The sequence below is a fragment of the Mesoplodon bidens genome (assembly GCF_964165515.1).
Source record: "Mesoplodon bidens genome assembly, chromosome: 9".
NCBI classification, from domain to species: Eukaryota; Metazoa; Chordata; class Mammalia; order Artiodactyla; family Ziphiidae; genus Mesoplodon; species Mesoplodon bidens.
Genome location: NC_138166.1, coordinates 45,353,167 through 45,369,423, shown reverse-complemented (window position 1 = coordinate 45,369,423; position 16,257 = coordinate 45,353,167). Strand labels below are relative to the sequence as shown.

Genomic DNA, 16,257 nt, shown 5'->3' with positions numbered 1-16,257 from the left:
GGCCGAGATTGAGTCTTCCGTGGCTCAGACCGTTGAGGTCTCTGAATGAATTAGAGAATTAGGAGCATTTTGTAATTCTTCGAACGTGAAAGTAGATATCTTCCCTGTGTTCTGCTCATGGAGCTTTTTCTGTCTGGGACCCTGTTTTACAAAGTCTTCCTTGGGCAGTTATAAACCATTGCCCTCCTTATTTTTCCCTGTTGCTTGCCGAGGCCAAAAACTATCATCTTTGAATGGAGGTAGAAGATCTCCCAGGAGAAGGGGAGGGTCAAGGGAGGGAATCCAATTTTGCCAGACTTTAGAAAGAATTCCCATGCAGTGGGATGTCTGGCAGCCTATTTTTTTCTGGTAGGTACAGCTGTGTTTTAGAATTAAGTTCAGGCAATGGGGATGGATGAAATACTTTCTTCATCTTCGTGGTTCACTCTCCTGTTGTAATAGTTTGCTTGTCTATTTGCTTATTCATTCATTCATCCTTGGATAGGATTTCAGAAGATGTAGCATGTGGCAGAGAGCACAGTAATGAACTCTTGGTCAGTTGTACTTCTTGGTCAATCCCCACTGATTGTGGAGTTCATGGACATTTGACTCAGACTTTGGCATATGGTTGATAGTTATTGCCAGTTTTTTTCTTGTGTTTCTTTATGTGCATTTTGATGAAAAATTGGGAGGAGGTGAAACAGTCAGCTTTCTTATTTACTCAAGAGTCTGAAGCAAGTCTTCAGACAGGTAACAATATTTGACTAGACTGTTAGCAACTTGTTAGCCGCTTGCATGGCCTGTGCTGGTTTTACACAGGTTTTACTCAGCACCATGCTTTGTGCCCACTGGCCTTGTGAGAGGTGGTAGAGAGGCAGGCCAAGAGGCAGCAAATAGATTAGATAGTTCCTTGGATTTGGAGAAACTGCCTTGTTTGGTGGTGTTCTCTAGGGCCTAGAACTGTGCCTGGCTAGTATTTGGCCTTCAAAACATGTTGGTTGAATGAATTAAAAAGTGAGCAAATGAACAAACGACTGAATTTTAGAAGTTTGTTTTTATTTAGGAAGGAAATACTTTTGATGATGCAGTTAGATTGTACTGGAAGTCGAATGATGTAGATTTTTAATGGGCAATTGAGGAGTGAGTTTTTTTGGAAGATGTATGTAATGGTTCCTGTTGTGTGTTAGATGTATTTAAGTGAGCAAATAGAGATATTTAAAGACCCACACTGAATAATGCTTTATTTTTTTAAATTGATTCTCCGTTTCTCTGTGCTATAGAGAGTTGTAAAGAGGGGTGATCTCACAATTGGTCTACTTCGTTCTTCCTTACTACTTTATTAAATAAATCACCTATTTAAATAAATCACCTAAGATATTTGTTTCATGTGAAGAGATGCTTTTGTTAGAGTTGCCTGGGGTCTTTTTCAGGGTGTGTTTTCATTTTAGATTTACAACATTGAACACAGTGGTTAGAAACTAGTATTTTATTGGTAGGTATCAGTGTTATTTAAGCCAAAATCAAATTATTTTGTGTGACAGTTACATAGATTTATACTTGTAACTTTTCTAAAACGTAAAAATATATAATTGTACCATTAATTTAGAGGAGTCGGGATAACACTAAAGCCTCTAAATTACATTCTTCGTCAATGAACGAGACCAAAATGGTATAAATTATAAGCGCGGTTTGTTATAAGCTCTCCAAGGCAGCAACTTTATCTTTGAAACTTCTGTCTCTTCACACTATTTAACATCCTTCTTTAGAAAAAAAAGAATGTTTTTTGCATGTCCTGCATTAAAAAGAGGGAAGTTTTTGTTTGTTTTAATAAAACCTCTTGAAATTAAGATGGCTTCTGACTAGAATGCATCACATACTAGGTGATCGCACCCATCTACAGAGGAGTAGTTGACAACAAAGAATTATCTGGTCTAAAATGCTAAGAGTGAAGAGGTTGAGAAACTCTGGTCTAATGTAATAGATGATTTCCTCTCAGTGGAGACTTTTTTATGCTATCCTATTTTTCATTTTATCAGTAAGAGACAGTAGTGGAAAAGAGCAGTCAGTCTTTGTCACTGCCATTCTTTTTTTTTTTTTTTTTGCAGTACGCGGGCCTCCCACTGCTGTGGCCCCTCCCGCTGCAGAGCACAGGCTCCGGACGCGCAGGCCCAGCGGCCACGCTTCACGGGCCCAGCCGCTCCGCGGCATGCGGGACCCTCCCGGACCGGGGCACGAACCCGCGTCCCCCGCTTCGGCAGGCAGACTCCCAACCACTGCGCCACCAGGGAAAACCCCAGGCTGCCATTCTTTTTTTTTTTTTTTTTTTTTTTTTTGCGGTATGTGGGCCTCTCACTGTTGTGGCCTCTCCCGTTGCGGAGCACAGGCTCCGGACACGCAGGCTCAACGGCCATGGCTCATGGGCCAAGCCGCTCCGCGGCATGTGGGATCTTCCCAGACCGGGGCACGAACCCTCCTCCCGTGCATCGGCAGGCGGACTCTCAACCACTGCGCCACCAGGGAAGCCCCAGGCTGCCATTCTTGATTCTGAAAATAATAATAAGGTAGTTAATTAAAAGGAAAACAAAACCCCCAAATCCAGCAACAGCAGCAAAACTACACAAAACTTCCCTGATGATTCTGATAGAGACTTTGGGGGTGATGATTTACAGAGCAATGGAGGAGAGTAAAATTGTCTGAGGTCTCTTTTACCTTAGTGAGACTGTCAATTTTCAATGATGGAAAAGGGATCTGAGAAGAAAGAAGGTTCTATTCTAAAATTTTCTTGGGCCAACTTGTGACTTTTCAAAATAACTTTATCATGTGCTTGAAAAGCAATTCTGCTAGAGAAAATTAATAATTCCAGATCATGTAATGCTTCCATGATAGCAGGATTTTATTATTATGGTGACAACTAAGATTGCAAACGTTCCTGCTTGTAGGTATCTTGCATGGGAATGAGGAGTAGCTGGCTGTTGAGATTATCAAATGCAACCCGGTGTTGCTGCCCATGGCAAATAAAGCCAAGTGTTAAAAGTCATCAAGTTGCGGTGATAAACTACAACCCCCTCCCCCATTGCCCTCAGTACTCTTTTAACCTAGGATTTCCTGTATTATATTTAAGGATTTCATGTTTGAATCCTATGCGTCCCATTTCTGAAAAGCTTTTCCTGCCTTTAATTTAATATAAAGTAAAAGTATAAAGTAAAATAAGAAAAGGATTTAAACTGTAAGAATAGAAAAAAAAAAGTAAAAAACTATAAATTCAAGGAAAAAAATCCCAGCTTCACCCCTGCTGAAATCTATACTGTGAAGTTCTTCAGAGCTCCTGTGCACTCTTCTAGAACCCTCCCATGCCTATGCTTTATAATCATCAATTTGTAGCTTGAGGTCTTCCGACTTTCTAAGTATTTTAGATGTTCTGTTTTGGCTGAAAATAATACATGTCTCAGTTTGCTAGAAGCAACTATATAGTCATATAGGGAAGTGAGTTTTATTAAATCATGTACCTTCAATTTTTAATGCCTGTTATATATGTTCATGATACCACTTTCCAGTTAGGTGACAAGTGAAAAGGTTAGGAGTGATAAATTAGAAGACAGACTCTCTTAAAAATGATATTGCCACCATTGCTTTGTATTCATCTGGGTTTGTTGTAAAAGCTGCACTAGTTCTGAGGGCATCTCTGAGCTACTCCAGATCAGTGGAAATGAAATGGAAATATGAGTTCAAGGAGAAAATAGAACAATGTCAAATTTCCTGCTGTTAGAAAAGAAAGAACTTGCTTATATATTTTAAAATGGCTGATGGTGGATATTAAAATGCTGTGGTGTTTAGATTACATGAGATAAATTTAAAAGAATGATATAGTTGTTTTATTTCAACATATAAATATAATATGCTAGAAACTACATTCTCCATAATTTTTAATGTAAAGGTTTAGATGTCAACTTAAAATGTACAAGAGAGCGCATGATTTTACAAAATTCTTTTAGGGAGTGTGTGAGCACCAAAGTAGGATTAGTGTCTTTGAAACTTTTTTGTCTCCAACCTAAACATGAAACGTGACATTTCATGTCAGGGCCTAGTACATGCACCCACAAGCAAAAGTTCATAAACATTACTTACCACATGTGATACTCTCTGATAAGCTTTTTGCTTCTCCTTTTCTTTTTTTTCTTCCTCTTCCCCCCCCCCCCCCCCCGGCCATTTCATTCTATTCAAAGATCTGGTCATGATTCACTAAATTGAGTTTATTTCCAGTAAAGGGTTGAGACCTACAGTTTGGAAAACAGCTGTAGATCCAAGATTCAGTTCGTTTTTATTTTCTTTCCTGAGTGGGTTTTTTTTTTTTTTTTTTTGGCGGGGGCGGGTAGGATTCTGAGCAAAAATCAGAGAGACGGAAATAAAATTTCTATTAATGCTTTAATTCATTGGCCTTCAAACTGTTCTGGGAGCTCATCTGCGACATCAATTGAAATGTCTTTCCTGGCTCCCCTCTTGCTTATCCTCTTAGATGCCTGTACCTCTCACCCATGACACCAATATCACAAACTTTCAAAGATAAAAAACCCAGATGAGTGGAAAAACAGGGGGAGAATATTTGGGTAATCCTAATTGGTCGTCTGAAGGTAATGGATACACTTTAAAAGAGGACAAAATCATCTCCTTCATACAAATAAAAATCTGTCAGAGACTTATTAACTCATCAGTTAAGGAAGAAATTAGTAGAATATTACAACTGGTTCAAAAGAAAACTCAAAGTATCATCACACAGTATAGTCAAATAAGGGAATGTTGAATTTATTAATTATTGCAAAACTGGTCACTGTCCCTAGGGTAGCATTATTGCATCCTGTGGATAGGGATTATTTGTATGACTATCAATTTTCTGCAAGTTATCAACTGCCTCTACAGAGTTGTAACATAACCGAGTCAGATAAACAGAGGTGGAGATAACCAGGACAGATGTGCTAACGGTAATAGCCACTAAATTCCGAAGCCTTTTACAGTTTTTCCTTATTCTGATTAGATTTAGGCTATTAAACTAGGTCTAAAACTTTGACACCTGAAGGCCAAATCCAGTTTGAAGAGGATTTATTCAGTCTGCAGAGTATTTAAAAATTTTTTGAATTTGATGCTATCATCTAAAAACTAGGTTTCTACATAATAGTTGGATTTCTAGTTTGTCTTGAAAAATCAGACTTGGTGACACTGGGCCCACATCCCTTCATGGAACAGTGGTTGGAGCTGCCAAAGATACTTAAAAAAAAATTTTTTTTAAATCTTTATTTTTGTAGAGTTACCATCTGATCCAGCAATCTCAGTCCTGGGCATATATCCAGAAAAGGTGAAAACTCTAATTACAAAAGATACATGTACCCCAATGTTCATAGCAGCACAATTTATAATAGCCAAGACATGGAAGCAACCTAAGTGAATGGATAAAGAAGATGTACAATGGAGTATTACTCAGCCATTAAAAAGAATAAAATAATGCCATTTGCAGCAACATGGATGGACTTGGAGATTATCATACTAAAAGAAGTAAGTCAGAAAGAGAAAGCCAAATATCATATAATATTACTTATTTGTGAAATCTAAAAAAATTATACAAATGAACTTATTTACCAAACAGAAACAGACTCACAGACACAGAAAACAGTCATGGTTACCAAAGGGGAAGGGGCTGGGGGAGGGATAAATTAGGAGTTTGGGATTAACAGATACACACTACTATATGTAAAATAGATTGCAATAAGGACCTACTGTATAGCACAGGGAACTATATTCAATAATGGAAAAGATTCTGAAAATAATATATATATAAACTGAATCACTTTACTATACACCTGAAAGTAACACAGCACACAGTAACATAATAACACAGTTCTCTTGATTGTAAATCAAGTATACATCATTAAATTTTTTTAATATTTTTTATTGTAAAACAATATATGATATTTGACTTAGAAAAAAGCAAATACTACAAAAGAACCATAAATTAAATATAAACTGGTCATGCTTCCTGGTAACAACAACTATTAGGTTTGGTGTATGTTTCTCCATATTTTTTTCCTAAGGATGTACAACACTTACCTGCACATACAAAATAGAAATTACCTTTATAATTAGAAAGCCTGCTAGTTTCATTTTGAAAAAGCAAATAAGTTAGAAAAAGTACTAGAAAGGATGAAATAGTATAAAACACATACTTCAGCTAAAATGTTCTCCAAGAGGCCTGGGTGACAGTGAGAGCAGGAGCTCTGAGGCCAAGGCCCATGGTCCCACACACAGGCATCAAAGGGAGGGACCTTCATACAGAGGCAACCTTACACGTTCAATTTACATTCCCCAGAGGTTCCTAGATGCATTGGGACCATCTTGGGTGGTGGCCAGGAGTCAGTGGGAAGATGCCCTAACCGTAGCCTCAGCCTGGTCCTAATTTTTTAGTGATTATTATTATTATTATTTTTTTTTACTTTGGCCATAACAGCAAATGCAAATCTGATTCCAGGCTTTCCCAGCTCAAAACGTTTCAAAGCTCTTTCACTGGTTCCTCACAAGCCTTGTTTTGGTGAAGGGCTCCTCCTCGTGGCTCCCTGGGCATCTCCCCCCTCCCTAGAGGTGCCATCTTTAGACCAAGCCTGAACTTTCCTTCACTCTTGTGTCACTCTGGGCTGGTTTCACTCTTAGTTATCTGCCTGGCATTTGAATTTACCCCCCTGGATTATACTGAAGAGGCCAGTTGTTTCTGCAGTTTTGAAATGTGAAACAATATAGTCGAGTTAACATTTTAGTCCCAGTACGACAGCCAAGTATGTTTTTGAAAAATTTGAAGAAATGGGGGTATACACATCCGTTTGGTGATAATTAAAGGGGTGTATTTTCATAATATAATTTGAGATGTTAGAGATCAGGATCTCAATCCCTGAATTTCTATATTTTCAGTTTGAAATACCACTGATGTTTGTAATTTCAGCTACCACTTACATGCTAACAGCTCCCAAATTCCAACTTACTCCTTTCATTGGAGCACTATGTCCTATTTTTCCAACTGCATTTCACATATTTCCATTTGGACCAGTCATTGTTTCACTACATGTAAACTTGTCTGAAATGGAGTTAATTTTTTTCTTCTCTTAAATTTCCTTTTCCGACTTTCCTTTTCTTATTCTTAATATCACTTTCTTTACTCCCTCAGGCTTGAAACTTCAGTCGTCTTTTAGTAATTCCTTTCCATCAGTATTTTGTAGAGTTGAGAGTCACTAGGTCCTGTTTCACATTTCTGTACACCCCTTCTTTTTCATTCAAATTTCTCCCACCATAGTCCAGTCCCTTTTTCTACAACGTTCTAACTTCGTGGCTCCACTCTCTCAATCAGTCTCTCCAGCATTTTATTTCATTTTATTTTATTTTATTTTAATTGAAATATAGTTGGTTTACAGTGTCATGTTAGCTTGAGGTATACAGCTTGGTGATTCAGTTATACATATATATATATACATATATAATGTATATATATATATATTTTCTTTTTGATATTTTTTTCTATTATAGGTTATTACAAGATACTGAGTATAGTTCCCTGTGCTATACAGTAGGTCCTTGTTGGTTATCTTTTTTTTTTGCTGTACGTGGGCCTCTCACTGTTGTGGCCTCTCCCATTGTGGAGCACAGGCTCTGGACACGCAGGCTCAGCGGCCATGGCTCACGGGCCTAGTCGCTCCGCAACATGTGGGATCTTCCCAGACCGGGGCATGAACCCGTGTCCCCTGCATCGGCAGGCAGACTCTCAACCACTGCGCCACCAGGGAAGCCCTGGTTATCTATTTTATATACAGTAGTGTATATATGTTAATCTCAAACTCCTAATTTATCCCTTCCCTCCTTTCCCCCTTGGTAACCATAAGTTTGTTTCCTATGTCTGTGGGTCTATTTCTGTTTTGTATATAAGTTCATTTTTATCATTTTTTTTTTCTGGATTCCACATGTAAGCAATATCATAGGATATTTGTCTTTCTCTCTCTGGCTTACTTCACATAGTTGATAATCACTCGGTCCAACCATGTTGTCTAGCCTATTGTTTTAAATTTAATCTTTCTGAAACACTACTTTCCTCAAGATCCTAGACTAGAAAATAATATTAAATGAATCCCGGTAAGCCACTCTGGATATTCTAACATTTTCTTGACTTAGTAGCCCTTTTAATAATTTGTCTCTTCTTTTGTAGTCTTCATTTCTGTTGCTTACCTCCATGCTTCTAGTGAGGTTAATCTCTCTGCTGTCTCCGAAACACTCTGTTCGTTGTTCCTGGTGATCCTTCTTATAGGAGAGGCCTTCCTTCTCTTCCTGGTTTATATCTGTGCCCATCAGATGAAGTTAAACTCAAGGCTACCTGTTTGTGAAGTGTAACAGGGCTCTTCTCATTCTCATTGAGTCTTCTGGAATGTTTTATACTGTTTAATGCTGTTTTGGGTAATATAATCTTGTCTTTCAAGATTAAAACTATCAAAAGTATGGGACCATTGTCTTTTTTTGGCATCTCTCGGAAGAAATTAGGAAACTTGTTATCTAAATTTGTATTCCTTTTGTCTAACCATGCAATTCACAACCCACCACACAGAAGAAGAGGATTAAACATGGTTCAGGATTTTAGTTTTTCAGCACTATGAAATTTACATATTTATTGGATTTTGACACAATGTGAAGAAAAAATGTGTGTATATATATTTTTCTTATATAGTAAAGTGACTGCTGTTTATCAGTCCCACATAGACATTTCAGTTTATTTGACATATTTATATTGTCAAATAGTCTGTTGAAATTGAAAGAGGGTGATCAAATTGAGAAAACCAGGTTACCTTAATCCTTTTGTCATGGGTAATATCACTTAAAAGGTAAGTCTTAGAATAATAGGAAAAAATAAATATATCACTTGTGCTGCCCTCCTTCAGAGCAGTAGGATCTGTGCTGTGTAGCGATCAGGGTCGCTTTCTGTATGCAGTCTGCATGCCATTAAAAGTGAAGACACTGTCCTTTTATTTTTCAGTTTTGTGTGAATGCATAGAGAAAGAAGTATCTTGCTTTGTGTACAAAGACTGCATTTGTAACACACACAGAGTCGTTTAAGAGATTTGAGACAATTTTACGAATAATTGTGAACTACAACATTTATATAACATCTAGAATATCATGCTAATAATGAATTTTTAAAATAGCTTTATTGGGGTATTATCAGCATATGGTGAATTGCACATGTTGGAAGTGTACAATTTGATGAGTTTTGACATGTTTATATACCCTGAAACCATCCCTGCAATCAAGATAATGAATATATTTATCACCCTCAAAAGTTTGCGTGTGATCCTTGGTAATTCCTCCCTCCCACCCTCCCTCCCTGCACCTCCCATTCCCCAGGCAACCACTGATCTGCTTTCTGTCACTATACATTAGTTTGCATTTCCTAGAAGTGTTTTGTGGTCTGGCTTCTTTCACTCAGCTTGATTTTTTTGAGATTCATACATGTCATAGCGTATCTTAGGCCTTCATGCCTTTTTATTGCTGAATAGTATTATGGATATGCTACAGTTTGTTTATCCTTTTTATCTGTTGTTGGACATTTGGATTTTTTCTAGTTTGGGGCTATTACCAAAAAAGCTGTATAACGTTTGTGTACAAGTGTGGACATATGCTTTCATTTTTCTTAGGTAAATACTTAGAAGGAGAAGGTCTGGGTCATATGGTAGGTGTATGTTTACGTTTTTAAGAAACTGCCACAGTACTATATTATTACACCTACCACAGTGTATAAGAGTTCCAGTTGCTTCACATTTTTGTCAACAGTTAGCATGGCAAGCCTTTTAAATCGTTAATAAAATATTTTAATAGGTATATAGTGTTATCTCATTGAGATTTTAATTTGTATTTGCCTATTGACTAATGATGTTGAGCATCCTTTCATGTGGCTCTTTGCCATCCACATATCTTTTTTTTTTTTTTGCTTTGGCTGCACTGGGTCTTCATTGCTGCGTGTGGGCTTTCTCTAGTTGTGGCAAGTGAGGGCTACTCTTCATTGCGGTGCGCGGGCTTCTCATTGCGGTGGCTTCTCGTTGCAGAACACAGGCTCTAGGTGCATGGGCTCAGTAGTCGCAGCACGTGGGCTCTAGAGCATGTGGGCTCAGTAGTTGTGGTGCACAGGCTTAGTTGCCCCGCAGCATGTGGGATCTTCCCGGACCAGGGATCGAACCTGTGTCCCCTGCATTGGCAGGTGGACTCTTAACTGCTGGATCACCAGGGAAGACCCACCTATCTTCTTTAGGAAAATGTCTGTTAATAGCTTTTGTCCAGTTTTTATTGGTTTGTTTTCTCATGATTGAATTTTCAGAATTCTTTATGTATTCTAGACACATGTCCTGTATCAGATTTGTGATTTGCAAGGATTTTCTCCCAATCTGTGTCTTGGGCAGTGAACTCTTCATCCCCCATCCATATGGAAGCAGTTCCAGGATTCCCATGTTTGGGGATTAAGAGGCGTTCTGGGTTGGGTCACAGCTTAGCCAGGCAAGAGTGTTGTTGCTGGCTGATAATGGATTTTTAAGAATAAATTTTGATATTTCACCCACTTATAAAATGTAAAATTTGCTTACTGTAGACAGTTTTTAACATACTGAAATCGTATCTAAGGAAATGAGGCTGGAACATGCTTGATAAGCCCAGGCAGAAGAAGGCCACTGTCAAGGCCATGTAAGTCAGAAGCATGAGTGCTCATGTCTTCCCATATACTCAGCCGGGGGCAGCAGGACTGTTCCAGGCCTCCTGCACTTTTGGGATGGAGCTCCTAAATTCCTTAGTTTTACTCAGGATTGCCTCCAAAATGGGGTAGTTTCAGGTTGCTATTAGTTCCCGTAAATATAAGTTGAGTGCTGCATTTGCAGTGCCTGGTCAGTATCAGGCCTAAGCACTTAATAAATACTCATAAAATATAAATATAAAGTAAGTGAAAGTCTGGAACGTGGATATTGTGGAATTAGCAAATATCTTCAGAACACAGAGCTGAGCAAGGCTTGGGAAAGTACGGATTTAGAAAGACAGAAATGGAATTAATCAAATGTATTTCACTAATATTAGGAAATATTAAAGTCCAACACAAATGTCTTGTTAAGGGCTCCTTGTCTTTGGTGCTTTGTTGATGAAAAGCATTCAGTTTTGGTACCAAAAAGACTTGGTTTAAAATTCTAGCTCTGCTGTTTACTAGCCATATACATTTGCATCAATACTTAACCGACTCGACTTCAATTCTTTCACTTACACATTGTGAATAGTTATGTGTACCTAGCGGGATGATTTTAAGATTATAGGAGATAGAGTCTATAAGGCATTTAGGTACAGTGCGTGACACATCGTAGGAGCTCAGCAAATGTTAGTGGGGTTTTAGTTACCCCCCGTTCTCTTTCCCAGTTCTAGTCTTAGGTGGGGAAAGGAAATCTGGCTGCTAGAGTGGTGACCTAACCATGCAGCTTTCTTGCTGTGGGAAGATATTAGAATGGTATTGCCGGTCCCACTGGGATAAATTTTTATACCACCTTGTGTGTGTTTTCAAAGGTACAAAAAATATCATGGTATAAAGATAATTTGATTACAGATTTTAGTGTCTCAGGACATGGTCTTTTCATGCATGGAGATTACTGTAAAGCTATATGTATGGTTAGACTTACTTAGGTACCTAGTGGAATGAATCATGAATGTCAGCAGCAGTATAGATGGTGCAAGGGAATCCCAAGGCTTTTACTGTAAAATTGGCACAGCGTTCCCATGGAAACACATCTTGAGGTGACTACTGTAGAGGAAGGAGTTAAGGCAATGGTCAGGTTGGCAGAATAACAGGTGCGAGGTTGACTGGTACTTTCATAACCATTTTAGAGCAGTTACCAATGGATGTTTGTAGCAAACTAGTCTTTGCTGCCATTCTGAGTTCTTTATACTGTCTCTACTACCTTTTCCTATTCCTGACCTGTTTCTTCCGTGCCTGGATGTTTCTTGACTCTTGGAACCTAAGTTCTCTCTCCTACTCAGATATGTTTGGAATTTTATAATGTTCTAAAGTGACAAACTGTAATATTATGCATTGCCACATAAGTCATACTGTTGGCAACCTGCTGCAGCCTATTTAAGACTGTATATTGTTTAAGTTTGATTTTTTTTAGGTCATGAAAAACTTAAATGCTTCACTTAATTATTTGAATCATAAGTTCTCTACAAAATACTTGCATTCAAAAGGGATTCTGGCACTACAGCTGAGTTTGGTCTGGCTTTTATAACAACAAATCTAAACGTTGGGGGCTTGAGAATGACTTATCAGAACCGCTTTTGTGATTTCTGTGTTTGTTCCATTTCTGTCTTGTGGCCAGACATGAAAAGGTATTGGAAATTTGAGTCCTTCTATTAAAGGCTTTTCTTTTATATGTTAGAAAGGACCCACTTTTTAAAGGGCCTCTCTCTGTGGCCACAAAGCTCCTTGTTATAGCACTCTAATGGCATGTTACACAGTGAACCAAGCAAGCAACATGGCCGCACCTACCTCCAAGGAGGGTAGAAAACTGCAGTTCTTACATGTCTCCTGATATAAGGTGGAGAGCCAGTGAATGGCCCTAATGATTCCGTGGTCACCATATACTCAGTTCTCTCTCCCTACGGTAGACAGAGTGACTCACCCCTCCCCAAGGGCAATAACCCAAATGGCCCCATTCAGTCATAGCATCATGCTCTAAGTTCAGTATTTCTTCATCAGGTCCAGATGTGGCACCTCTTGTTTTAGAGACTTCATGAACTAAAAAGACCAGCAGTCTGTCCCTTCTGTCCCCTACAGTAACTGGGAAAAATAACTGCCCAAACCACTGTCGTCCAAAAAGGGGAGGAATGGGAGATACACAGAAGTCACCGAGTGGTAGCAATTCTGGAATCCCACTGAGCAGGCATTTTGGGGGATCCCCGCCTTAGATTGGAGAATGTTCATTAATTATGCCCAGATTCTGCTTCTCAGGAGAGCCCCACCCCCAGTCCCGTGTTCTCCAGGCACTCCACCCAAAGTTTCTTCCTTTTCCAGTAACTTCCTTGGCTACCACCAAAGTAGGCACTGGAGAATAGACCCTCCTTGGGGGCTGAGCAGTTTTCTCTGGCAGCTTCCTGTCTACAGCATTGTTGTAAATTTCCAATAGTCAAAGTCCTCCTTTAATTCAGACTTGTAGTCAATTTGGCAGCACAACTCTCCAAAAATTTTGTTGGCTTCTTATCTATTTGATTATAATCAGCTTCATGTATCTGTAGCCAGACCTACAATTTTTGCTAGCTGTAACTCTTAGATTTGCTACATTTCTCATCTCTTTCACTCTTAAATGTGCCCCCCCCCTTTATTTATTTGAAGGTATCTTTTCTCTACAAGGCTTCAGTTGGACACCGATCCCTTTCGTCTCTTTTTCCTGACCCATTGTAGCCTAAGAATTTACTGAGTGCCACATTCATCCAGGCTGAGGCTTTAGTATCAGGTGTGATGGCTATATCCTTGATTTGATCCTTACCCAGATTGAATTTTAATCATCTGTTGTTCCTTCAAAGGCTTTCTCTGTTTTAGTTTTAACTGTTTGGGGTTGAGAAGTTAGTTGCTTCTTCCAGTCTTTTAAGTCTTTGAGTTTGAACTTTATTGTCTTACATTCCTGCTTATAAACCAACCAGTTCTTTTCTGATCTCATTTCTTTCTTGCATGGGTTTCTCTTTATCTTATTTTTTTCATCTCATTCTTTGTCTTTTCATCTTTTCCTTTTGCTTTTCCATCTAACCTTGTTTTTTGGGTTTTTTTTTGTTTTTGTTTTTGTTTTTTTTAACCAGTTTCATACAGGCCATGTCTCCTTGTACTCTCTTGAGGGTGCCAAACTATTTCCAGACTTTTCTTTTGGCTCCATCACTATATCCAGTAAGCTCAGCCTTTGAGGATTTCAGAGGCGATTTCTTTTTCTTTACTGAAATATTTTCTTTTTCACATGGCTTGTGTTTTTCTTCTCCATTTTTTATTCCTTTAAAAAGTGAAACCTGCCAGATGTGTTTTCTGTCAACAAATTGGCTCTTTTACCATCCACTCCGATCTACAACTCAGGGCAGGTTGACCTACACAAATCCCGGTGCAATTCTCAGTTTCTAGAAGCATCTTGCTCAGATAAAATCTTTACTTATCCTCCCTGCTTGATTTTCTGGTGGGTGGAATATATGAAACTGAAATGTGGGGCACTTGTTGCCACCAGGAACTTTTCTTTGCTGTCTCTTATATTGCTTTACTTATAGCAGCTCAGAACGTGACGTGTCCTCCCAAGTTTCCTTCAACTTCCTTCCCAGTTGTTTTCTAAGAGTTGTTGCCCTGCCTGAGTGTACAAAGTTGAATGTACAAAGATGGGAGGACACAGAGGAGAGAGGGTGTGTATGTGTGTGTGTGTGTATGTGTGTGTTGGGGGTAGTGCACAATAATCTCACCAACACAGATATTTGCACTGATGGGAATTTACATTTGGCTACAATTTTACAATGAATACAGTCCTTGAGTGTCTGAATCAGATAACCAACTCTAGAGGGCGTTTGTAGTGCCTTCTTTTCTTTTTTCAGGTGGCCTTAGTTTCATGAGGCTTAAGGTAGTTATGGCATGACAAGAAACCTGGACAGGGTTTGGTGTTTTTTTCCTCTTTCCTCAGTCCAGTGTCCAGTTTATGGCTAGTGAGATCCTTCCAGATTCTGGTGTTATCTGTTGACTTTGGTTTTACTTGTAGTGATTTCTTGGATTATTTCCTGCATGTTCAGAAATTGAGAGAGGATGAACACAGTATTTCAAACTGGAAGTCCATGCTCCTTAATTTCTTTTTTTTTTTTTTTTTTTTGCGATGTGTGGGCCTCTCACTGTTGTGGCCTCTCCCATTGTGGAGCACAGGCTCTGGACGCACAGGCTAAGCAGCCATGGCTCACGGGCCCAGCCGCTCCGCGGCATGTGGGATCCTCCCGGACCGGGGCACGAACCCGTGTCCCCCGCATCGGCAGGCGGACTTCCAACCACTGCGCCACCAGGGAAGCCCCCATGCTCCTTAATTTCTGATTTTGTCTTCTGACACCTAGAGAGGGCTTGTGATCTTAAGTTTAGGAATAGAATTCCTAAAAGTAATTATTGTGATACCTTTATATTTGGCTTTTAAAATTTATTTGGCTGCGTCGAGTCTTAGTTGCAGCACGTGAGATCTTTCAATGCAGCGAGAGGGCTCTTTGTTCTCTCCAGTTGTGACACGCAGGCTCCAGAGCACACGGGCTCAGTAGTTACAGCACGCAGGCTCTCTAGCTGTTGGTGCATGGACTCTAGAGCACGTGGGCTCAGTAATTGCGGTGCACAGGCTTAATTGCCCTGCAGCATGTGGGATCTTAGTTCCCTGACTAGGGATCGAACCCATGTCCCCTGCATTGGAGGGCAGATTCTTAACCACTGGACCACCAGGGAAGTCCCTGTATTTGGCTTTTTACTAAGAAGGGTAAAAGTTTTATGGTTTCATCTGAATTTGATATTATATAGTGTTTCTCTTTCAGGTAACAGAGGAAGCGGCAATGTTTCACTTCTTCAGAAAGCCTCCAGAATCTAAAAAGCCCTTGGTACCAGAGACAGAAGCAGATGGATTTGTCCTTTTAGGTGAGTCTTTTTAGGAAACAATATCATAATTAGATGAATTATTTTTCCTTTAAAAGATTACTTGAAAAGTATATGATTGATTTTTAAACATTTTCCTATTAATTCCAGAGTTAGTTTATGTATATGAAATCTATAAAAATAGAGGTCATCAATCACTTAAAATATTGTCATCAAGTCAGACTCTTCTTATACAGTACATTGGTTTGGATGTGTCCTTCAAATTCAATTTATAAAATCATCCAATTTTTTTCTATCCAATAAGCTAGTCAACCTTTTTTAATTATGAAAAAGCAGAAGTCTTGATGAATCCTTGGTAAATTCAAATTCTGTTTTATAAATAGCACCAAGCCTTGCTTCTTAAATTAGCATCAAAAATTAAATCAGGCATCCAATAAATAGTTGCTGAATGAGCTACATTTATTTCTTTTATTGAAGTATAGTTGATTTACAATATTATAATAACTTTCAGGTATACAGCATGGTGATTCAATATTTTTATAGCCTATACTCCATTCAAAGTTATTACTAGATAATGGCTATTATTCCCTGTGGTGTACAGTATGTCCTTATTG

General features: G+C 38.9%; 1 protein-coding gene across 2 annotated transcripts in view; it reads left to right on the top strand.

The window, feature by feature from the left end:
- UMAD1 (UBAP1-MVB12-associated (UMA) domain containing 1) overlaps nucleotides 1-16,257 on the top strand; it is a 241,102-nt gene that overhangs the window by 9,607 nt on the left and 215,238 nt on the right. Inside the window, exons 1-2 of one of the 2 annotated variants that reach the window (XM_081243393.1) lie at nucleotides 5,472-5,523; nucleotides 15,586-15,685. In XM_081243393.1, coding sequence (XP_081099519.1) covers nucleotides 5,473-5,523; nucleotides 15,586-15,685 — 151 coding nt within the window. In that variant the 5' untranslated portion in view covers nucleotide 5,472. Of the gene's footprint in view, nucleotides 1-5,471; nucleotides 5,524-15,585; nucleotides 15,686-16,257 lie in introns of those variants that run through there. The other variant, XM_081243394.1, reaches the window with a different exon arrangement.